At 43.8% G+C, this 26,110-nt stretch overlaps 1 protein-coding gene across 1 annotated transcript in view; it reads left to right on the top strand.

Moving 5' to 3' along the window:
• The first annotated feature begins 3,623 nt into the window (after window positions 1-3,623).
• The window catches only part of KCNJ3 (potassium inwardly rectifying channel subfamily J member 3), a 376,057-nt gene continuing 353,570 nt past the window's right edge, over window positions 3,624-26,110 (top strand). Inside the window, exon 1 of the mRNA XM_073647159.1 lies at window positions 3,624-5,477. Coding sequence (XP_073503260.1) covers window positions 4,806-5,477 — 672 coding nt within the window. The 5' untranslated portion in view covers window positions 3,624-4,805. The remainder of the gene's footprint in view (window positions 5,478-26,110) is intronic.

Below are 26,110 nucleotides of genomic sequence, written 5' to 3'. Positions count from 1 at the left end.
GTAATTACCAGTGTAGACAGCTAATCCATACGTTATATGGGACTGGACTATACATGGTGATATATATGTGAATGGTTAAACGTGACTACACTGTTAGCATTGAGAGTTTATTAATTGTTTAGTCCCTCATTATATGGGAAATATTGGCAGTGAGACAAAGTCGAACTAGTAGGAGACGTCCTCTAGTGGACGTGTTCATTATCAATGAATATAGGTGATACCTTGGGAAAGATAATATAGTTTCACTCACTGGTGACAAATCAAAAAATTAGAACACTTTACATCAAGACCATATAAAGACCACACATTCATTGTAATTTTAAAGTTGCACAATTTTTCTTTTATTGTTATTGGTAAATAAAAGTTATATATTAATAGAGAATCTTGAGTTAGGGATCATTTGCCTTAGGCTGAGTGCCACTATGCGTTTTTCAAGCATTTTTGCCTCCGAATTTCCGCAGCGAAAACGCTTAAAAAACTCTTGGTAATACGTGCCCCATGGTCCCCAATGATAATCTGCATGTGCTGTGCACATGCTGCGAAAATTTCCACTGCGGATTATCATTGCGGAAAAATACGCAGCATGTCCATTAATTTTGCGGACACGGAGCGTAATCGCCGCCATTGACTTGCATTGAACCGCATAACATCCGTACGTATACATGTGGATGTTATGCAGTTCAATGTGCGGATGGTACCCAAGTCTGGAGAAGAGGAGACTCTCCTCCAGACCCAGGTATCATAGTACCTGTAAAATAAAGAATTTAAAATAAAAAAATAAAGATTATACTCACCTTCCGATGTCCCCCATCCTCCTCAGCGATCCGTCCAGTCTCTTGTACGGCTTGCGGTGGTGTGAAGGACCTGCGATGACGTCATTGAGTCATGTGACAGGTCACGCGACCGCTGACGTCAGCGGTCGCGTGACCTGTCACATGACTCAATGACATCATGGCAGGTCCTCACACCACCGCAAGCCGTACGAGAGACCGGACGGATCGCTGAGGAGGATGGGGGACATCGGAAGCTAAGTATAATCTTTATTTTTTATTTTTTACCATTCTTATTCTTTTTTTTTTAACTATTACTTGGTCACACTATATAAATCCATGCCGGTTGCATGGATTTATATAGTGTGACCAAGTTGTCAAGCACTTTCCAAGTGATGCTAAAATCGCTTGGAAAAGCGCTAGATAACCCGCATTCGGAAATGCATGCAAAAACGCTTGACAAACGCTTCTACCTGGCGGGAAAACCGCATGTAAAAACCTTATGCGTTTTTCCTGCCAGGGAGAAGCAGAAAAAATATGCAGCATTTCTGCATCGTGGGCACATAGCCTTATGGCAATTAGTTAATAAGGGAGGACTGGGTGGGGCATCATAATGTGTAATCAGGATGGTAATCAGGGAATCAGTTAGTGAGGGGTACTGCGGGGGCAACATACTGTGTGGGGAGAAGTAATTATGAGTGTAGGGCAAATTTGGGCAAAGTCTGGCCACAAGCAGCTCTTTGGACCGATAGAGCCAAAGGGCAGGATACAATGGAGTCCAGCTCCCTTCCTGGCAACTGACTTTCACCTGTATCTGCATCCTCAGGAAGCAGATACCAGTGAAAACTATTATGGAACAGGGAGCCTGTGTCTCAGAGCGCAGCAGGCACATTGACGTCACTACATCACGGCAGCTGTGCCTCAGTATGTACCGCGGACTGGAGTGACCGGGAAACGTGATCAGATGAGTAGCTTTATTTTGTTTAATTGGCTGGACATTGTGGGAAACTTTGAGTACATAATACTATGTAAGGGACATCATACTGTCCAAGGGGGTTTTGTTGGTACATCATACTGTGCGAAAGGAGTTGTGTGGGGACATCCTACTGTGCAAAGGGGCTGTGTGGGGACATTCTACTGTGCAAAGGGGCTGTGTGGGGACATCCTACTGTGCAAAGGGGCTGTGTGGGGACATCCTACTGTGCAAAGGGGCTGTGTGGGGACATCCTACTGTGCAAAGGGGCTGTGTGGGGACATTCTACTGTGCAAAGGGGCTGTGTGGGGACATCCTACTGTGCAAAGGGGCTGTGTGGGGACATCCTACTGTGCAAAGGGGCTGTGTGGGGACATCCTACTGTGCAAAGAGGCTGTGTGGGGACATCCTACTGTGCAAAGGGGCTGTGTGGGGACATCATGCTGTGCAAAGGGGCTGTGTGGGGACATCATACTGTGCAAAGGGGCTGTGTGGGGACATCTTACTGTGCAAAGGGGATGTGTAAGGACATCATACTTTTCAAAGGGGCTGTGTGGGGACATCATACTGCGTAAAGGAGCCGTGCGGGGACATCATACTGCGCAAAGGAGCCGTGCGGGGACATCATGCTGCACAAAGGAGCCGTGCGGGGACATCATACTTTGCAAAGGAGCCGTGCGGGGACATCATACTGCGCAAAGGAGCCATGCGGGGACATCATACTGCGCAAAGAGGCCGTGCGGGGACATCATACTTCGCAAAGGAGCCGTGCAGGGACATCATACTGCGCAAAGGAGCCATGCGGGGACATCATACTGTGCAAAGGGGCCGTGAGGGGACATCATACTGTGCAAAGGGGCCGTGCGGGGACATCATACTGTGCAAAGGAGCCGTGCGGGGATATCATACTGTGAAAAGGAGCTGTGCGGGGATATCATACTGAGATAAGGGGCCGTGTGGGGACATCATACTGTGAAAAGCGGCTTTGTATGGATACACTAGAATATAAAACAATATTGGTGTCCAAAATTAAGTTTGTCCAGTTGGTTCAGCCCTCTACAACAGTCACAGATTCTCATGTGGTCCCTTGGGAAAATTAATTGCCCACCCCTGGTGTAGTGCACTAGGGGCACATCATTGTGTAGCTGTATTGTGGGGGCAGCTTACTGTTTTGGCATCATAATGTGTATGGGGTAGAAGAGAAATCATATTGTATTGGGAGTACAGTGTGGGCAATATACTGTGTTCGGTCCCCCGGGGTATCATAATGTGTGTAGAGGCAATGTAGGAGCATCATTGTCTGTGGGGGCTGTAAAAGACTTAATGTGGGGGGGCAGTGGGGGGCATCATACTGTGTGGGAGACAATGATGGCATCATTGTATTGGGGGACACTGAGGGAGCATCATAATGTGCATGGGGCATCATTTTGTGTGGGGCACATTACATCAATGTATGTAGAGGAGCATCTATGAGAACACTAAGGGGCTTCATTAGGGGCAGTATTTTTATATGATTGCACAGAAAGGACTGGGTGGTGTTTGTGGTGTAAATTATCTGTCAAAAAAATTGCTGCGATGTGCAGCAAAAGTTATCCCTCTACCCTTCAGAGTTGTGACTTATGATATTCTTACATTATCCATACATAAGTAAGAAATGTCCCGGAAGAATTTGCAACGAGATGAAATATTTGTTAGCCATTTACAGTCGTTCTCTCGCAAACACACACAGGCATATGCAACTCTCACTACTCATCCTTGTGTCTTGAGGGTGACAGCTGTGACAGCTTCCTCCAGACTGGCACTTGCACAGTTAAAAAAAAAAAAATCTCTTCATTTTCCCAGCACTCCCACTGCACTCCTACTCCATGCTCCCCGAATGGCAGCTCCAGAAGAGTAACAACACATAATATGGGGGGAGAATTATCAAACTTCCATTTGCAACAAGAACTGTCTATATACTGTGTATACATGCTTGTATCATGCTCCAGTGCATGTGATTACAGCTGGCATCATGCATGTATACATAGCCAGCAGCGCTCATCAGGCATTGCATGTAGACATCCCTATTGTGTGCTGGGCACTGCAGTCTGGAAGCTCAGTGTATATATATGGGGAGTGGAAAGGAGAGAAGAACAGGAGGAGCCACAGATCCCTGCAGCTGATCACACACACACATACACTCACATACACCAACACTAGCTCCATTCTCCCTAACACACACTCACCACAATCATGATGATCCTATCACCCCCCCCAAAGAGAAAAAGAACAGGAGCCAATTCAACCTGATCTCAGTTCCATGCATGCCATAAGCATCTTCACCAGGATCTTACAAAAGGACATGAAGCCAAAGGCAGACCCTGACCATCATTAGTGCTATCGTCCCAGGGAGCTAAGATAGTAGGTAGCTGCAAGAACCTCAGTGCTCCATCCTCAGATTATTGCAAGCAAGAACAGTTCTGCTCTGCTGATCTTCAGTTTGGGGGGAGGGGGGACATTGCCTCTGAGATATGCTAGGCTGGACCTCTGCTTGAACTCCTGTGCATTTTCTTCAGTGTTACTTTCAAGGCGAAGCTTCCTTCCTTGCACCTGGTCGGCGAGAAGAAACAATCCCATCGTTTCATCATTTTTATTTTTTGATTATTATTATTATTTTTATTTTTTTTGGTTTTTATTATTTTTCTTCCTTCTTCTGCATGCCAACTTGTAGGCAACGTCAACCCCTGCAGGAGATGCTTTGCTGCAGAACCAAAGCCAAAAGGGATCGCGGGATCTGGGGATGAGATAATGAGATCATTCGTATTGTCTTTAGGAAGGAAGAAATTGATACAGTAAATCAGTTTTGTATCTTGCTCCGTAGGAAATCTCAAAGGATGTTCATGGATGATGTGGCTTGTAACCGAGCGTAGGGACCAATACTTTCCCAGCAATAGAAATCAAAGCTATTAAGGAAAAAAAATAAAAAATAAAAAAAAAAGGAAACCGGAAAAGGAACTAAAGAAGAAAGTGACACCGATTTTTGCACATCCATTGAATCTGGCTGTTGTTACTTTTTTCGTATTATGTCTGTACTCCGAAAGAAATTTGGGGACGATTATCAGGTAGTGACCACTTCGTCGAGTGGTTCTGGATTTAATCAAGCTGCTCCCAAAAAGAAAAGACAGAGGTTTGTAGAAAAGAACGGCCGATGTAACGTCCAGCATGGCAACTTGGGGAGTGAGACCAGCAGATACCTCTCTGACCTCTTTACCACCCTGGTGGACCTTAAATGGCGTTGGAATCTGTTTATTTTTATTCTGACTTATACAGTAGCGTGGCTTTTTATGGCATCCATGTGGTGGGTCATCGCCTACATGAGAGGAGATCTCAATAGAGCACATGACGAGAACTATACGCCATGTGTGGCTAATGTCTACAACTTTCCATCGGCCTTTCTCTTCTTCATCGAGACCGAGGCCACCATTGGATACGGATTCAGGTACATTACTGACAAGTGCCCGGAAGGAATTATCCTCTTTCTTTTCCAGTCTATCTTAGGATCCATCGTCGATGCCTTTTTGATAGGATGCATGTTCATAAAGATGTCTCAACCCAAAAAGAGAGCCGAAACTTTAATGTTCAGTGAACATGCGGTCATTTCCATGAGAGATGGAAAACTCACCCTGATGTTCAGAGTGGGCAACCTCCGAAACAGCCATATGGTTTCTGCTCAAATCCGCTGTAAATTGCTCAAAGTAAGTATCCATGACTGCATATTTTGTCTAGAATTTGAAGATGAAATAATCAGACGCCATTAAATATTGACATTACTGTCTGTCCTATGTCCACCATGAGGTTACTAGGAAGTTACATGGTTGTTTCTATAGAAATGACCACCTAGGTTGATTGTCACATAGGTTGGGTCAAACATGGATAAGTGGCTTGTAATCACAGTATGTTCAAATGATTTTCACACTTACAAATAAATCTTCTATTTGGGGAAATTACAACTTAAATCTAATCTTTTACACAATATAATCCTTTATATATCCCTAGATAAATATGAATTCTGGCCTGGTTGGGTTGTTCTCTTATTTAGGGTAGTGTTTAGGGCTTGCTGTGGGGTGCACAGTACCAGTCTGCTGCTCCAAAAGGCAGGCTTTTTATAATTGTTTTTTACTGTGCATATGTTAAAGATTTCTTTTTCATTGTCAGTAAATGAGTTCTTTATTATTTCTAATGTCCACACAACATACCGTGACATTTTGATCAATTTACTTTCTGTGGAGTGTAGATGGTACATGGCAGAAGATAGGCTTGTTATCCCAGTTATCGAGAAGCCATTTCTAGCTGACCTTTACTTGTACTCCAAACTTGCAGGGTTAAAATTTCCAAGGCAAATGCTTTTACAGTCGGTTTATTATGGAGCTGTCATGGTAACGAGATATCCTGATTTATCAACACCTCAGGGGTTAATGCCGTGTGCTACTTTTAAGAAACCTCCCTGTTGCTTTTCTTCCTAATCTGAAGACTAAGCCGGCTGCTCATTTAGTCATTCATTCATCACTGTTTAGACCAACAAATATATTTCTTCCTGTAACTTTCTGCCATAATGATCCCCTGGAGTCTCCTTCTATGTTGGCTGCATTTCGCATGGCCAGACTACAACAGTATCGATTTGCGGTGCCATCTCTGTCATTTATCTTTACCACAATCTATTTTGTCAATTCTGATCGTTTCTTTTCAGTATTCGGTTCAGGAAACTGCTAATTCACTATGAACGTTGCAAGCTGTAAACGGCAGCATGAGGTCAGCTTCAGGGGGCTGCGGCCCGGGGGCCTACGGCAAGTCAAATGATCCGAACTAACAGCATCATAGATCTGTATAATGCAGTGAGTTTGGGTCATTATTTCTGTGGTCTGGCCAGGATTTGTGACCATAACATGGCCATCTAAGTAAAGCCGAGGGCTGGTTTGAGGGCGTCGTACTTCAGCTGAAATATCTGGGATCTTCACGGTTTAGTAAACAAAACTTAGGTGACCAAAGAACGTTATCCTGATCAAAGCTCAGTTCTGTAGAACCACAGGAGGTCCTAATATTGTGGCTGTAATTTGGACTTTGAAGTGGCTCCTCGTTGGGGTCATGGAAAGCCTGTCTAATGAGTCCTATACCCAAAAGGTAGTTGTTGGTCCAAAACTAGTTTTTCAGATCGTTTGGCCGGTAGTCATCTCTCCCGATTCCTCTACTCTTCCGTGTGCTCCTGTGTTCTCTACAAGAGAGCCATAGCCAGACTCCTCTGGGGACGGCTTATCTTGCTGAAAACTAAATGATCAGCAGTCCAAAATCGAACAAGCTGGATCTTGGAGTTGAGAAACCACCATATACATTAGACTGTCAACTGAGCCCTCCAATATCGGCAGGTTCAACCTACATTAGTTTAATGTGTATAGGGCCTTAAGAATGTTACTGTGGGTAATAAATGTATGTAGATATAAGGACATGTATGGCTTAGAATATCATGGATAATTCTAATTATACAACATCATAAAACCATCTTCAACATTTACAAAAACATTTCACCATGGTTCACCTTACTCTTGTCTACCAAAAAATTGTAGTTTCACCTATATACATACTTATAAATGGAAACACATTGAGAAGGAAAAAAAATAAATTAAAGGGAACCTGTTACTTGATTTATTCTACCCAAATCATGGGCAGCATGAATTAGAGCCTGGTTGCACAATTGCAGCCAGGTATATTTTTCACCAAAATGCTCCGGTGTTTCAGAGAAACCTTAATTTTCCGACCAGGGATTATAGACAGAGACAAGACTAGTCCAGCACCATCCCCGGCTTTTTTATCCCACACCGCTCCAGGTGATTGACATGGATCTCTCTATGTAGTACACACTTGGGAAAGACCTGTCGATCACGTGGAGCTACATGGGGAAAGCTAATCGGGAGCAGCACCAGATTAATCATGTCTCTCTGTATGGCTCTTTAAACTATATTTTCCCTGCGTATCAGGTAAAAATATACCCGGCTGCAATCAGACAGGCTCGGATTCATGCTGCCCACAGTTTGGTCAACATGAATCGAGAGACAGGTTTCCTTTACCAGCAGTGCAAGATCAGTCACATTGATGGACACCAATGGCGCCCAATTAACCACTTTGACTAAGAGAGGACCCATCTTGGTGTCCAACTTCTTTTTTGATGGGATCTGTAAAGGAAGCTCCTTGTAAAGCCTTCAATGAAAATATGTACCTAGCCTAAGGTAGGGATGGACAAAATTTTGTATCCTTTAGAAGACAGTTGGATTGATGTTTTTGATTGCCTGGCAGTAAGAATAAATAACAACGTGAGGTTCCGGTAGCAATTTTCTTGCTGGATTGTCTACCTGGCTCCTGGAGTATGTCTTACTCTGGGATTGGAAAAGTGGTTCACAATATACAGTATGTCACTCAATGCTGCCATGTTGTCCAAGTTAATTAACCAATAATGCTACTGGTAATGGCAATTGTCATGTAGCTCGGGCCTTAATAATCGTTGGTTTCTTGCATTTATTGATGTTTATTGATCGATTTTGGATCAATAAAAATTAAAGGGGGATCCAAGTATCAAAAAATTATGATCATTAGGAAAAGTTATTGAGTTTGACTTTTGGGAACTTGATTTTGCTTACGCAAAGTTGAAGTCCCAAACCCCTTTTTAAAACCCTTGAGATAAATGCAAGGAAAATAAAATATTAACCAAATACCAGAATATCGGAAGACTGGATCCTTTCGGATTGCTTACATGCTTTTCTAGGCACATACAGTATATAAATCACTAGGCCTTTTTATTTTAATGAAAACAACCCCAAAACCTAAAAAAGTACCGTCTAGCAATCTATAAATATTACATATTGATTGAGGATAAAATGATGCTTAGATATCCCAGCCCCCCATTTTTTGTATAATCTTTATTACATTGCAAACACATTTTACAATAGACAGACTGTAAAATGATTAAAAAATGAAAAATAAATGAATGAAAAAAAATATTAAATTATTAAATGAATTGACAAATGTTTCCAGTTCTACGAAATTGACAGAATCCAATCCTATACAATATATACTAGGTTATGTACTGTGATAGTATGTTATTATTGCCCTAAGGGTTTTGCATTACATGGCAGTATATACATCACATCCACAAAAGGCTTGGGTTGGAAGGGTCAAGATAATTTGATTGCAAGAAGGACATTCAATTGACATCTTTCAAGGGCATAAAAATCTTCACGTCTGCTCTAGAAGCCACCATGAAAACGGATTATTTAACCCTTTCTGTCACATCTGATTTCTCCCAAGGTTCAGGCTACCTTTAAATTTCCAATTAGAGTAGGTCTAGCTACATTTAGCCATTCTCCGGTGTTTATTTTTAGTATTATTTAAGGTTCACCGTGCACATTATGGTTGAAAGATGATCCATGCCTTCCAGTGTATTCTTAAATGAGAAGCAAAGTGGCAGAGAAGGTTGATATGCAGTGCATTATGGGAAAACTGGGGGGTTATTTATTTTCTTTTTTTTCTTTTTTTTTCTTTTTGGTTGGAGAACGGAATCCTGATTCGTCAGCGCTAAATGTTTTGTTACTTAAGGCTTCCGAGAGGCTTTTTTTAATTTTTTTTTTTATGTTTGCAAGATTTTGTAAAATTGTGCACATTCCCTGAGTGCTTAATATGCTCAACACACAAATAAATCATTAAGTGCTTGTACACAGTTTGCTTCTTAAGAGCAATAAGCCCTTTTCGTTATCTGCACGGGGAGGTAGCACAATTAGAAGAGCTTTAGAGAACCCTGCTGTCTGTCCATGTTTCAATATACATGGCTTGTTTAATTATAAACCGGAGGAAGAGAGGTCTCCTGACGCTCTGGGATGGTGGAGGACGGGCTAGGCTCAGCTACATAAAGGGGATTATTTGCATTTGGGTCCTCGTGGACGTTGCTGTTATAAATCTCTATGTTTCTGGTCTAATAGATTGTCAAGATTGGGTGTTTGTTTAGCAGATGCATATGTTTCTGCTTCGGATCAATATGGAATGGACGAGCCACAGAAGACAAGTAAAAGGAGATGGGCAACTAGAACTGACCAAACACCAGCTTTACTTTGGGTAGTCGTCTGTATGGTACTATTTGGTGGCACCTTCCATATGGTCCTCTGTCTTCAATGTACAGGATGTTTAAAAGGGTTATTCCCCCAAATAAGGATAGGGAAAAACTTTCTTATTGCTAAGGGTCTGACCACTGGGAACCTCAACAATCCAGAGAATGGGGCTCTGAAATCCAAGAATGTAGCTCTGCCGTTCTGAACTGAATGGAGCTGAGATGCACATGCTCAGTCCCTGTACCATTCATTGTCTATGGGACTGCTGAGTGCCAGGTTTAACTTTCTCCGGCAGTCCCATTAATAATAAATAGAGCGGAACATTGTTCTCTAGATCGCTGTGGGTCCTAGCATTTTTTGGAAATAACAGTTTAAAGCAGAGATGGGAGAATCGATTTGCAGGACTCTGGTCCATCGGCCAGGTCACTATTCTGTAACCCATGGATGGGAGACCAGCAAAGTTCCTCATCTGATGGCTTTCCTGGCTCTTCTTTTGATTAGCAGGGCTGTCATTGCTGGTCTTGCTAATCAAAAGAGGAGGCAGCAATGCTGGAAGGTAAAGGGATTCGCAGATCTCCGGTCACAGATTACTGGTTTAGCCGATAGACCAGAATTCTGCTAATCGATTATCCCATCTGCAATTAAAGCCTAATTCCACCAAAAAAGGACCCTCCTATTTACTAATGGGGTAAAATTCAGATCTTTTTCTACACTACCCACTTTTCCGTCCTTTAGTTCATATCTTATGTCCAAACTGGAAGCTATGGGTGGAGCTTTTCTGTACTGTTCTCTTCATGGGTGTAGCCTTTCTGTACTAGACTCTTCATGGGTGGCACCATCCTGCCCTGTTTTCTTCATAGGAAAATGTTCCTGTCCTGTTCCCTTCATTTGGGCAAGCTTTCCTTCCTGCACTGTTCTCTTTATGGCAGAACTATTCTGTACTGTTCTCTTCATGGGTGACATCTTCTTGCCCTGTTTTCTTCATAGGTAAAGCCAAGGTAAAGCCATCCTATCCTGTTCTCTTCATGAGTGGAGTCTTCCTGTCCTGATCTCTTTAAGGGTGGAGGCTTATTGTCCTGTTTTATTCATGAGTGAAGCCTTCTTGTCCTGTTCTCTTCATGGGTGGAGGCTTCTTGTCACGGTTTCTTCATGGGTGGTGCCTTCCTGTCCTGTTCTCTTGTAGACCCCTATTTGAAATGTTGTTCAAAACTATGACAATTCGATCTGTTATGAAACTAGACTCTGTGGTCCCTGACATGAGAACTCATCCACACAGCTGCATTTTAGCTTAGGAAAAAGATGAGGGAATTCAACTATGTTATATGCAGTGGCAAGATTTGTGCCATCTCAGGAGCCATCACCCTACCACTTCCCAAGGAAATCTCACTTGAAGACCTTTCTGACTAGTCAGACTTCAGTGTTGATGACCAGAATCACAGAAACTGGAGTCCTCAAATAAAAAATTACATCCACATGAATGGAGGTAATACTACACCAAATGTTATTGTAGCTGCCTGTCCTGCATGGTGTGAGACTTCAGCATCCTGATGATCCTGGTACCTTTGTACCATTATTAGGAGTTGCAGTATACACAATATATTGTTATGGTGCTTTGCATGATGTGTGCAATCTTCGCAAAAACTTTTTTTTCCTTGACTGTCATTTCTTCTTAGCATAACATGGGCACAAGTGGCAGAACAATGAAAATCTATGTGAGCGAGGCTGTACTTATTCCTCACCAAAATACTCCCATTAGACTAGGTTCATACAGGGCCAGAGAAACAACAGTAGAGTATTCAGGTCAGATTCATTTTCTGCAAAATTCTCACAGATCCATTTACAAAAATATTTTAGACCACATGGACACTGCAGAGAGTGACTCTGTCTCCTTTTATCGTAGCACCATGATGTGCTCTGCAGCGGTATGGTGACATTTTTTTTATATACCGTATTTTTCGGACTATAAGACGCACCTGACCATAAGACGCACCTAAGTTTTAAAGGAGGAAAATAGGAAGAAAAATGTAAGCAAAAACTGTGGTCATGATGCCCTGTTATGGGGGAGGAGGTTTGCTGCTGACACTGGTATTGGGGCAATGTCCCCAATTCTGTTAATATTCTCCATCCTGGTATGGCCCCTCCTTCTTGGTATAAGTGGCCCCCATCCCATCCTGGTATACCTGGCCCAAATCCCCATCCTGGTATGCATGGTACCCCTTGATCCCCCATCCTGGTATGCATGGCACCCCTTTATCCCCCATCCTGGTATGCATGGCACCCCTTTATAACCCATCTTGGTGTTCATGACACCCCTTGATTCCCCATCCTGGTATGCATGGCACCCCTTGAGCCCCCATCATGGTATGCATGGCACCCCTTGAGCCCCCATCCTGGTATGCATGGCACCCATTGAGCCCCCATCCTGGTATGTATGGCACCCCTTGATACCCCATCCTGGTATGTATGGCACCCCTTGATACCCAATCCTGGTATGTATGGCACCCCTTGAGCCCCCATCCTGGTATGCATGGCACCCCTTGAGCCCCCATCCTGGTATGCATGGCACCCTCTGAGCCTCCATCCTGGTATGCACCCTCTGAGCCCCCATGATGCTGCCTACAAAAAAAAAAATAAACACTCATACTCACCTCCTTTCTCCTCCAGTGCTGCGTCCCGCCCTGCTGCCGACACTCTCACTGTGTGAGCCGCGCATGGCAGGGCGCGCATGGCGTCCCTGCCATGCGCCCTCACACAGTGTGAGACGCTGTGCTGGAATAGTCACTGCTCCCCACGCCGGGACTGTGTGCGTGGGGAGCAGTGACCATTCAGTCTGTTCAATAGCCAGCACACTGTACCTCAGCGTGGCTCCTGCTGCCGTTCTGTGGTCAGTGTGCCTGCTATTAAAGACCATGGATATTCACTACAACCCATGGGAGAGGGTTGTAGGAAATATTCATGAGCTTTAATAGCGGGCACATAGACCGCAGGACAGCAGCAGGAGCCGTGCTGCGGTACAGTGTGCCGGCTATTAAGAAAAATTAATATTCATTCCTCTCCACGCCCATGGGCGTGGGGAGCAGGGAATATTCATTTTCTTTAGTAGTGGGCACATCATAGGCTGCAGCAGGCGGCTGCTGCCTCCTGTGCCCCGCTGATCCCCCGCTGCCGCTCCCCACACCCACCACCACGCACAGCCATGTATATAGTATTCGGACTATAAGACGCACCCCCCACTTTCCTCCAAAATCTCGGAGGAAAAAAGTGCATCTTATAGTCCGAAAAATACGGTACATTTCCAGAAGGAATTCTGGAGAGCATTACAATACAGACTTGTAAGACAGGATGCAGTAAAATTTGTATTTTCTGGGGAAAAGTAAGTATTTACTAAACAAACAAGTCATGAGAACTGACCGGATTACTCAAGGAAAATCTGATACATTGTGTTATGATTTGGGTGGGTTTTTGGGAGTAGGTGTATTAGTTAAACAGTACCCTTGAAGTTCCAACCGATGAATAACACGGTATATCAGTTAAAAAGCACAACCCATGATGCCCTACACTAAATATAACTCAGTGTATCAGTTAAGCACCACCCATGAGGTCCCACACTAATCATAATATAGTGTAACACTTACAAGGAAATGTTACCTTCATATCTGCGATTCGATGTTTTATACCAAAGTGATCCACATTATACTTAACATAAATGAACTTTTAAGATCTATTGGCCGGACATAGATCTCCCAGATCCCATAAAATAATAAATAAATATATGTATATATATTGTACTGAAAAATTTGTAATTTTATGTGAAAAAAAAAATAAATAAAAAAAGTACACTTATTTGGCATCGCCGCACACATCCAGAACGACCTTCCCCATAAAACTGTCAAACTAGTTAACCCCTTCAGTGAACACCGTAAAAAAAATAAAAAAAAATAAAAAAGTAAGCAAAAAAATTATGCTTTATCATCATACCGCCAAACAAAAAGTGGAATAAAACACGATCAAAAAGATGAATGTAAATAAAAATGGTATCTCTGAAAACGTCATCTTGTTTCACAGAAAACAAGCTGTCATACAGCTCCATCAACCGAAAAATAAAAAAGCTATAGCTCTCAGAATAAAGCAATGCAGAAATAATTATTTTTCTATAAAATAGTTTTTATTGTGTAAAAGCGGCAAAACATAAAAAAAAACTATATAAATGTGGTATCGCTGTAATCATAATGACCCAAAGAATAAAGCTGCCTTATCAATTTTACTACACGCGGAACGGCATAAAAAAAAAAAAAAGCAATTCCTGATTTGATGGGTTTTGTTCATTCTGCCTCCCAAAAATCGGAATAGGAAGCAATCAAAAATGTCATGTTCCCGAATATGGTGCCAATGAAAATGTCAACTCGTCCCCCAAAAACAAGCCGTCACATGACTCTGTCAGTTGAAATATGGAAAAATTATAACTCTCAAAGTACGGAGATGCAAAAACTAGTTTTTGTAAAAAAATGCGTTTATGTGTGACAGCTGCCAAACATAAAAACTCTATATAAATCTGGTATCACTGTAATCACACCGACCCAAAGAATAAAGTAATCTAATCACTTATATTGCACAAAGAACGGCGTAAAAAATAAATAAAACCAATTCTTCATATGCTGTTGATTTGTTCATTTTGCCTCCACATTTATCCTGTGCTGTGCGCTGAGCGCATATGCTGGGGTTTCCATGTATATCTCTGAAATACGTGATTCAGACTGAGGATGAAAGGTGGAAGATTCCCTATACTGAGGCAGATGGAGGCACTGTGGACGCCGTCTGGCCTATGATCCAATGGTGTCCGTCTTTTTATTAGGTGTGCATAAAAGTTCCGTCAGCCATAGTTATGTGCACTTCTGAAGAAAATAACACAGCTGAACAGAGGCCAAAGTAACTCTGCTGTCTCATTATAGTGAATGGATCCCTTGGGGATTTCATCTAAATCACGTCATTTGGAGATTTGGATGGAAACCCAGATATAAGTGCTCAGCGTAGAGCACAGAATAAATTTGATCCCAAATGTTGTGTACAATGTTCCCAACAAAAGTTTCAACTCAATCCACAAAAAGCCCTTACTCAGGTCCGTCATCTGTCAATGGAAATATAGGGGACCTCCATGTTACTGGTAGGACAAAGTCTCTGGAAAAGCGAAATGGCTCCTTGCCCCCCAAAAGAAATCCAGCGAATTCTGCGCTTCCAAATCCAAATGCCCCCCTCCCTTCTGAGCCCCAGTGTGCCTAAACTGCATTTAGCATCCACATGTTTGGCATTTTTGTATTAATGAGAGCCCGCCTAATTTACAGGTGCATGTCTCTAGAAGCATGAGCTGGGCACAACGTACTGGTCACTACAACGTTTTGGTCACCACAACGGCAGTTTGCAATTTTTACTCAGCAACATCCATTGCTACTTGATTCTGGAAAACACCCATGGAGTCAAAATCGTCACTACACCTGTAGATAAATTCCCAAAGGGGTATAATTCCAAAATGGGGTCACTTTAGGGGGGACTCTGCTCTTCTAGCGCTTGGAGCTCTGTATATGGAGTCTGCAAACTATTCTAGGAAAATCTGCCCTCCAGGAGGCAAATAGCACTCCGTCCCTCCCGAGTCTCGCCGAGTGGCTAAGTAGTACTGTACAGCCACATATGGGGTATTTCTACATTCAGAAGGAATTGTGGGACAAATTTGGTGCCATTTTTACCCACTTTCCCTTGTGAAAATGTAAAATCTGGGGCTAAAACTAAATTTTGGTGGTAAAAATTGAATTATTTTTTCCTCACTGCCCAATGAAAAAATGGACCTCAGTTTGTTGTAAAACTATCTCCTATTAGCCATTAAAAAAATTAAAAACTTGGGGCTAAAACAACATTTTACTGGTAAAAATGTAATTTATTCTTTCTTCACAGGCCAGTGGTATAAACTTCTATGAGGCACATATGGTGTCAATGCCATCACTGTACCCCTAGATGAATTCATTGGGGATGTAATTTTTAAAATGAGGTCACATATGGGGTTTCTGTTGTTCTGGCACCTTAGGGGCTCTGCCAACGTGACATGGCCCTGTCAAACCATTCCAACAAAATCTGAACTCCAATATGGCGCTTCTTACATTCTGAGCTTTGCACTGTACCTCAAAAGTAGTTTTCGACCACATATGGGGTATCGGTGTACTCTGGAGAAATTGGACAACAAATGTTTGGGTCAATTTTCTCCTACTATCCTTGTGAAAATGAAAATATTTGGGGCTAAAACTAATTTTTTTGTGGGAAAATTTTATTTTTTTTCAATTTCACAGATCAAAGTTGTAAAATTCTGTGAAGCACCTGGGGCTTCAAGGTTCCCACCACATATCTACATAAATTCCTTGAGGGGTCTAGTTGCCAAAATGGGGTCACTTGTGGTGGGTTTCCACTGTTTATTCACATCAGAGGCTCTACAAATGGAACATGGCATCTGCTAATGATTCCAGCAAATTTTGCATTCAAAAAGTCAAATTGCGCTCCTTCCCTTCCAAGCTCTGCCATGCGCTCAAACAGTAGTTTTCCCTCACATATGGAGTACTTATTTAAGGGCATAAGAATTTAAAGTTTGAAAACGGCTACATTTTCAAAATTTTCGCCAAATTTCTGTTTTTTCACAAATAAACGCAAGTCATATCGAACAAATTTTACCACTATCATGAAGTACAATATATCACGAAAAAACAATCTTAAAAATTTAGAATCACTGTGATCCGTTAAAATGTTCCAGAGTTATTACCTTATGAAGTGACACTGGTCAGAATTGTAAAAATTGGCCAGGTCATTAAGGTGCAAACAGCCTTGGGGAGTGCGCCAGGGGGAAACCCGCACCGGGCCCCACCTCTGCCTATCAGTACCCGCCCTGCTCTGCCATCCGCTCGCACAGAATGATGGGGTGGAATTGTCTGCTGAGGCTCCCTTTTCCATCATCATTGTTCATGCTGACAGCCGAAGTGGGGGCCCAGTGCAAGCTATGATGATGAAGGAGGGAGCATCAGCAGACTCTCCCACCCCCCATCATTTTTCCTCGGCGTCTGATGTTTCAAAGCAGCAGGTGTGATGACATCATTACAGGGCGCCCACTGCTCTGAGATGTCCAACACACCACATGCTAAGTATACTGGAGCATCGGGTGGAAGCATGAGAGGTGAGTACTGTATTTATTTTTTTTAAATCAATGACCAGAGGCCATAATACAGTATAGGGGGTGCATTATATTGTGTGGAGGACCATGGGCTGGGTACAATATGCTGTATGGTGGACCATGGGGGTGCATTATACTGTATGGAGGAGCATGGGGGTCTATTGTACTGTATAGAGGACCATGGGGGTCCATTATGCTGTATGGAAGACCATTGGGGATGCATTATACTGTATAGAGGACCATGAGGATGCATTATACTGTATGGAGGACCATGGGGGTGCATTATACTGTATGGAGGACCATGGGGGTGTATTATACTGTATGGACTGTATAGAGGATCATGCGGCTGCATTATACTGTACGGAGGACCATGGAGGTGCATTATACTGTATGGTTGACCATGGGGGGTGCATTATGCTGTATGGAGGACCATGGGGTGCATTATACTGTATGGAGGCTCATGGGGGTGCATTATACTGTATGGAGTATCATGGGGGTGCATCATACTGTATGGAGGATCATAGGGGCTGAATTATGTATGGAGGATCATGGGGGTGCATTATATTCTATGGAGGACCATGGAGGGTGCATTATACTATATGGAAGGCTATGTGGGGCCATTATAATATGTGGGGGTCCATTATACTGTATGCAAGCAATTATACAGTGTGAAGGTTTGTGTGGGGGCCATTATACTGTGTGGAGGGCTAGTGCGGGCCATTATACTGCATAGAGAGCTGTGTGGGGGTCACAACTGAGGGATCATACTGTGTTGGGGTCACCATACTTTGCCTTGGGAGTTGAGGTGGGGTACAGTAGGGTCATTACACTGTGAATGTGCAGGAATTCACCATGGGGGTATCATACCGTGTTTGGGGGGCACTTTTGTTTGCATAATACTTTATGGGGGCAATGATAGAAGAATCTGGGACTTCAAGAGGAGGAAAATTACTATGTAAAGGCTGTAAAAGTTGTGAGAGATGCTCTTCTGTGACCCCCGACAATTATTATTAGTTTTTTTTTTTTGGGGGGGGGAGCAATTAGAACTTTTGCTATGGGGCCCCATGATTTCTATGTATGCCCCTGATCAGGTACCAAATTTTACAAAATTTGAATGAAAAGTTAAGAGTGATATAATTTATTGACCCAAATAAATATGTACAGCGACATGATCAGTTAATAATTTAGCATAATGTAATCTGTTATATCACATCGATAGGAGAGGTGATCTCAGGATAAAAATAATCCGCTGTGGGCTCATTAAGGATTCTGTTTGTAGCCTCTGTAGATTCGCTGACTACTTATCTGAAGAACATCATCCAGACCCTTGTATTACATCACATGTAGACTCCAATAATCGCGTTATTACAAGAGATACGTAAAGTTTTAACAATCTGATGAGATTTCATAAATAGTTCCAGCACAGGTATTTTATTACAGAGGTTGTAAATCACCAGCGCCGTCTATACTAAAGGGGGAGCTCTGCATATTATAGGAAAAGCAATCCATTCTGCTAAATTATCTGTAAGTGAGTATTGGCTGCGGTTGATTTTATGGCCGGTGGAGGTTTCCACATTAAATACAGCGGTTTACAACCTCCAGGCAGAGAATTCCTCCGAAGAAGGTTTTGGAATTGAACCGTTGTAATGAAAACTTGTCAGTCTCTTTTTTTTTTTCCTCGTGGAGAAACTTCAGGAGCCAAAGCTGGACACATCAAAGGCTTGAGATAAATATCAAAGGAGAAGAAAAGAAAGAAATGAATGGATAATAAGTATTTATTTTGTTTCCATTCTTATTTTAAACATGTCATCCCTTGGATGGAAACTGCTCATATTGGTTATAGGGAGTGCCAACCTAGGCAGTCATCCAAGGCTCCTGTTTGCTGGGGCTCTCCCTCCTCTTTTCCATCAGGAACCTCAAATCATAATAAAATAACCCAGTATGGTTATTAATGCACTTTTTAATTATGTGAGAACTACTGGTTCGTCTCACTAAATTAGAATATTATCAAAAAGTTAATTTATTTCAGTTCTTCAATACAAAAAGTGAAACTCCTATTATATATAGAGTCATTACACACAGAGTAATCTATTTCAAGTGTTTATTTCTGTTAATGTTGATGATTATGGCTTACAGCCAATGAAAACACAAAGGTCATTACCTCAGTAAATTAGAATACTTTATAACATCAGCTTGAAAAATGTTTTTAAAATCTGAAATGCTGTCCTACTGAAATGTATGTTCAGTAAATGCCCTCAATACTTGGTCGGGGATCCTTCTGCATCAATTACTGCAGCAATGCGGCAATGTGGCATGGAGGGATCAGCCTGTGGCACTACTGAGGTGTTATGGAAGCCCAGGTGGCTTTGATAGCAGCCTTCAGCTCGTCTGCATTGTTGGGTCTGGTGTCTCTCATCTTCCTCTTGACAATACCCCATAGATTCTCTATAATAGATTCTCTATGGGGTAAAGGTCAGGCGAGTTTGCTGCCAATCAAGCACAGTGATACTGTTGTTTGTAAACCATGTATTGGTACTTTTGGCCGTGTGGACAGGGGCCAAGTCCTGCTGGAGAATGAAATTTCCATCTTCAAAAAGCTTGTCGGCAGAGGGAAGCATGAAGTGCTCTAATATGTCCTGGTAGACGGCTGCGCTGACTTTGGTCTTGATAAAACACAGTGGACCTACACCAGCAGATGACATGGCCCCCCAAACCATCACTGATTGTGGAAACTTCACACTAGACCTCCAGCAGCTTGGATTGTGGCCTCTTCACTCTTCCTCCAGACTCTGGGACCTTGTGGAGTGTGTCAATGACTGCCTTCTGGACATCTGTCAAGTCAGCAGTCTTCCCCATCATTGTGGAGCCTACTGAAACAGACTAAGGGACCTTTTTAAACACCTAGGAAGCCTTTGCAGGTGTTTTTGTTAATTATTCTAATTTACTGTGATAATGACTTTTGTGTTTTCATTGGCTGTAAGCCATAATCATCAACATTAACAGAAATAAACACATGAAATAGTTTGTAATGACTCTATATGATATATGAGTTTTACTTTTTGTATTGAAGAACTGAAATAAATTAACTTTTTTATGATATTCTAATTTAGTGAGATGCACCTGAATATGGTAGTATTATGTAGTATCTTAAAGGGGGTATGATTGGGCACTATTTAGTTGCATTATGTATATGACAGGGTTATATTGTTACTATACACCAGTAGTCTGGTGTTATTGGACACTATTTGCTGTTATTATATTAACTGTTCATATAGCAAGATTATTCCCCCTCCGACCTCCAACTGGCCGTCATTTACCGCCCCCCTGGACCAGCCACCACTTTCTTAGAACACTTCACCACCTGGCTGCTTCACTTCCTTTCCGCTGACATCCCCACTATCATAATGGGTGACTTCAACATCCCCATTGACACTTCCCACTCATCTGTCTCTAAGTTCCTATCCCTCACTTCCTCCTTCGTCCCTCCTCAATGATCTTCTGCAACTACTCATAAAGATGGCCACAAGATGGACCTCATCTTCACCCGCCTCTGTTCCCTATCTAACCTCTCTAACTCACCCCTCCCTCTCTCTGACCACAACCTCCTCACATTCTCTACCCTCTCCTCTCCACGTCCACAATCCCCATTCTACAAACTTACACACTCTCACAGAAACCTCAAACACCTTGACCTACACTCACTCTCTGAATCCCTCCTCCCTCTTACAGACATAAATTCTTTACACGTACACGACGCCGATGTTGCTGCTGCTTTATATAACACCACAATAGCTGCAGCTCTCGACTCGATCGCCCCTCTCACACATACCAAAGCTCGCACAATCAACAGGCAACCCTGGTACACCAACCTTACTAAAGAACTGCGACGGGCCGTCAGGGTTGCTGAGCGGAGATGGAAAAGGTCTCACTCCATCGAGCACTTCATCGCATTCAAACAATCCCTCACTATTTTCAAGTCCACACTCACTGCAGCAAAACAAACATGCTTATCTTCTCTCATATCTTCTCTGTCCCACAACGCTAAACAGCTATTCAACACTTTCAATTCTCTCCTTCGTCCCCCAGCGCCTCCTCCCTCTTCTCTCATCTCAGCCGAAGACTTTGCCTCATTCTTCAAGCAGAAGATTGACATCATCAAACAAAACTTCTGCCTAAGGTCCCCACAACCCCTCCTAATATCTACTCAACCTTCCTCCTCCAAACCCCACATCTCCACCATTACAGAAGGTCAAGTCTCCTCATTACTCTCCAAATCACACCTCACCACCTGCAAACTTGACCGAATCCCATCCCACCTCATCCCTAACCTTACCACAGTCTTCATCCCAACCCTAACCCACATCTTCAGCCTGTCACTAACAACCGAAGACTTCCCTCATGTTTCAAACATGCCTCAATCACACCCATCCTCAAAAAGCCTTCTCTTGACCCATCCTCTCTGACTAGCTACTGACGCGCCCCCTGGGCCATGGGGTACTCAGTAGCCGAGCCAGTCGATGCTGGGGGATGTCACGGTGGCAGTGACCCTGTCCGTGACCCAGGGCGGTCAATAAAAGGGGGAAAGTAAAAGGGGAATAAAGTTTTTATAGAGATAATGTTCGTGACGCCACCTGTGGTATGTGGCTATATGGGGCTGCCGCTGCGGTGCAGATGGAGCTGATGGTGACGCAGCAGAGTTGGTTCAGCTCTCCACAGACAGAGCTTAGCTCCAGGGCAGGATATAGTGATGCTATGAGGTAGCTGTTGTTGGTGCGGTGTAGTGCAGGTGATGGCGCAGATAATGACCAGTCCACAGCTTAATGGCGGTTTCCTCTTATCTTTACTTGCGGTTTGTTAAGTAGCCTGGGGCATGGGTACTAGCTGGTGGTAGAGGTCCGGGCGGCCTGGAAGCAAGTTGGGGATCCACCTCGCCAGGTGGAGTTGTAGGCCTTCCCTCTGCGCTAATCTCTTTGGCCCTGCTGCTTGAAGCTATGCTGCGGCCCTCGTCCCTGAGTAAAACGTCTTTTTCCTCACCCGTATGGCAGCCAGCTCGGGCCTTCCTCAAGTGTCGCTCCCACGTGGTGGTGAGGGCTCTATGGTGCTGCTGAGCTGCCGGGCGTCTGGTGGGGCCAGGAGACCTGCAGTCTCCTGCTCTCCGGATTCTGCTGCTGGGCCTTCAGTGCCCCACAACCTCGGACTCCGGTGTCCGGTTCTTCTACGCTTCTCTTCTCTGTGGTGAGCTCGTACACAGCTCCCTTTCCCACGTCCTTCCTCGTCACTGTCCCGTATTCAACTCCTCTCAACTCACTCTAGCTAACCCCGCCTCCAGATTCCAGTTGCTAAGGGGAGGAGCTCCCCTTCCTGGTCTGGAGCCAGGAAAGTGTTGTATGCTGGTATACCTAATTAGGGGACCCCTATCTTGCTTCCAGGCATGACATCACCCCTTGTGAGGGAGGCAATGCCACTGTGGCAACCGGACCCCTGGGGTGCCACACTACCGCCTTATATCACTTCTCCCCTATGCCTCAAAACTACTAGAACAGCATGTCCACCTTGAACTGTCCTCCCATCTCTCCTCATGTTCCCTCTTCGACTGCTTACAATCTGGCTTCCGACCACATCACTCGACTGAAACTGCCCTGACCAAAGTCACCAACGACCTACTAACCGCCAAATCCAAGCGACACTACTCCATCCTCCTCCTCCTGGACCTGTCATCTGCCTTCGACACTTTTGACCATTCCCTCTTACTACAGACTCTCTCATCTCTTGGCATCACGGACTTGGCCATATCTTGGATCTCCTCATACCTAACTGACAGGACATTCAGCGTCTCCCACTCACGCCCCACCTCCTCATCTCGCCCCCTGTCGGTGTCCCCCAAGGTTCAGTTCTAGGACCCCTGCTCTTCTCCATCTACACCTTTGGCCTGGGACAGCTCATAGAGTCTCACGGCTTTCAGTATCACGTCTATGCTGATGACACACAGATCTACCTCTCTGGACCCAATATCACCTCCTTACTAACCAAAATCCCACAATGTTTGTCCGCCATCTCATCCTTCTTCTCTGTCAGATTTCTAAAACTTAACATGGATAAAACAGAATTCATCATGTTTCCACCCTCTCATTCATCTCTCCCATCTGACCTATCCATCAACGTCAATGGCTGTTCACTCTCTCCAGTCCCACAAGCTCGCTGCCTTGGGGTAACCCTGGACTCTGATCTCTCCTTCAAACCACATATCCAAGCCCTTTCTACTTCCTGCCAACTCCAGCTCAAAATATCTCTCGGATCCGTACATTCCTCAGCAAAGACTCTGCAAAAACACTCGTGCATGCCCTCATCATCTCCCGCCTTGACTACTGCAATCTCCTGCTCTGTGGCCTCCCTTCCAACACTCTCACGCCCCTCCAATCTATCTTAAACTCTGCTGCTCGACTAATCCACCTGTCCCCCCGCTATTCCCCAGCCTCTCCCCTCTGTCAATCCCTTCACTGGCTCCCCATTGCCCAGAGGCTCAAGTTCAAAACCCTAACTATGGCATATAAAGCCATCCGCAACCTGTCTCCTCCATACATCTGTGATCTAGTCTCCCGGTACCTACCGACACGCAACCTCCAATCCTTACAAGATCTCCTTCTCTACTCCCTTCTTATCTCCTCTTACCACAATCGCATACAAGATTTCTCCCGTGCATCCCCCCTACTCTGGAACTCTCTACCCCAACACATTAGACTCTCGCCTACCGTGGAAGCCTTGAAAAGTAACCTGAAGACCTACCTCTTCCGACAAGCCTACAACTTGCACTAGCCACCACTCCACCACATTACTGCATGACCTCCTCTACCCCCACCTACTGTATCCTCACTAGTGTTGAGCGATACCTTCCGATATCAGGAAATATCGTATCGGATTGGATCGGGCCGATACCCAAAAAGTATCGGATATCGCCGATTCCGATACCGGAAACCAATGCAAGTCAATGGGACACAAATATCGGAATGAAAATAAACCCTTTCTTTCCTTGTAGGTTAATTCTACATGAAGTAAAACAACTAAGAATAATGTAGAATGACATGAAAAGCCTGCAATTCATCAGCGGCATTCACCGGTACCCGACAATTTACAACAGAAAGAATAGAGCTTCACACATAGATTAGGTAGATAGAACCATGTCAGTCACATATCTATGAAGTACAGTGATAGTGTTGCTTACAGAACTTGTCATTTAGTGTAAAGGATTTATTTAAAAAAATATTAGTGTTTTCATGCACCGTCTCTTTAAAAAAGCCGGCCGGCAATTCAGAATCTGTACCCGACAATTTAGAATAGAAAGAATAGAGAATCACACATAGATTAGATACATAGAAACATGTCAGTCACATATATATGAAGTACAGTGACAGTGTTGCTTACAGAACTTGTCATTTAGTGTAAAGGATTTATTTAAAAAAATATTAGTGTTTTCATGCACCGTCTCTTTAAAAAAGCCGGCCGGCAATTCAGCATCTGTACCCGACAATTTAGAATAGAAAGAATAGAGAATCACACATAGATTAGATACATAGAAACATGTCAGTCACATATATATGAAGTACAGTGACAGTGTTGATTACTGTACTTGTCATTTAGTGTTAAAATAAAGGATTTATTTTAAAAAAAATTGGCGTGGTGTTCCCCTTAATTTTAGGCTCTAGCGGAGGTTAAGCAGACGGCTGGGGCAGATGTTTGAAGCCTGGGAAGGGGGTAATACCCACGGAGCTTCCCAGGCTACTAATATCAGCCCCCAGATGAATACCTAGCCTTTACTAGCTAGTAAAATGGGGGAACCCCCCCAAAAAAATAACGTGGGGTCCCCCCTAATTTAATAGCTAGCAAAGGCTAGGCAGACAGCTGGGGGCTGATTTTAATAGCCCAGGAAGGGTGCCATGAATATTGGCCCCCTCCCAGGCTAGAAACACCAGCCGTCAGCCGCCCCAGAAATGGCACATCCATAGGATGCGCCAATTCTGGCACTTAGCCTCGCTCTTCCCACTGCCCTGTAGCGGTGGCAGTAGGGTAATAGGGCTGGGGTTGATGTCAGCTTATAATGCCAGCTGACATCAAGCCCAGGTTAGTAATGGAGAGGCGTCTATAAGACACCCCCATTACTAACCCCATAGTCAAAGTTAAAAAAAAACACAAACACCCAGAATAAAGTCCTTTAATTGAAATAAAGACACAATCCTTTATTGTTCTAAATTAAACCATACTTACCACCACGCCCATTCCAGCTGAAGCCAACGATCTCCTGCAATAAAAGAAAAATAATAAAGCAACCTCATCCTTACCTTTCCATGGTTCCCACGACGGCTCCAGCTCTGCTACATCGAGATGACAGGCTGGACCGCAGCAGAACGCTGCCATCCAGCCTGTCATCCCGCAGACACTGAGAAGCGCAGGCTTGCTTGCGCTCCTCAGTGTCTGGCTGTGACGGCATAAAGATGAGCCGAGGTCATGTCCAATGAACTCAGCTCACCTCATGCACGTCACTGACAGCGTGGGAAAATTCTCACGCTGAAGCGCTGAGTGCAGGAGAATTTTCCCACGCTGTCAGTGACGTGCATGAGGTGAGCTGAGTTCATTGGACATGACCTCACCTCATGCACGTCACTGACAGCGTGGGAAAATTCTCCTGCACTCAGCGCTTCAGCGTGAGAATTTTCCCACGCTGTCAGTGACGTGCATGAGGTGAGCTGAGTTCATTGGACATGACCTCGGCTCATCTTTATGCCGTCACAGCCAGACACTGAGGAGTGCAAGTATGCCTGCGCTTCTCAGTGTCTGGGGGATGACAAGCTGGATGGCAGCGTTCTGCTGCGGTCCAGCCTGTCATCTCGATGTAGCAGAGCTGAAGCTGTCGTGGGAACCATGGAAAGGTAAGGATGAGGTTGCTTTATTATTTTACTTTTATTGCAGGAGATCGTTGGCTTCAGCTGGAATGGGCGTGACGGTAAGTATGGTTTAATTTAGAACAATAAAGAATTGTGTGTTTATT

This window comes from Phyllobates terribilis, unplaced genomic scaffold (genome assembly GCF_046119375.1).
Source record: "Phyllobates terribilis strain yellow unplaced genomic scaffold, ASM4611937v1 Scaffold_9__5_contigs__length_417890890, whole genome shotgun sequence".
NCBI classification, from domain to species: domain Eukaryota; kingdom Metazoa; phylum Chordata; class Amphibia; order Anura; family Dendrobatidae; genus Phyllobates; species Phyllobates terribilis.
Note: the sequence above shows the minus strand (reverse complement) of the source record. Positions and strands in the feature narration are given on the sequence as shown.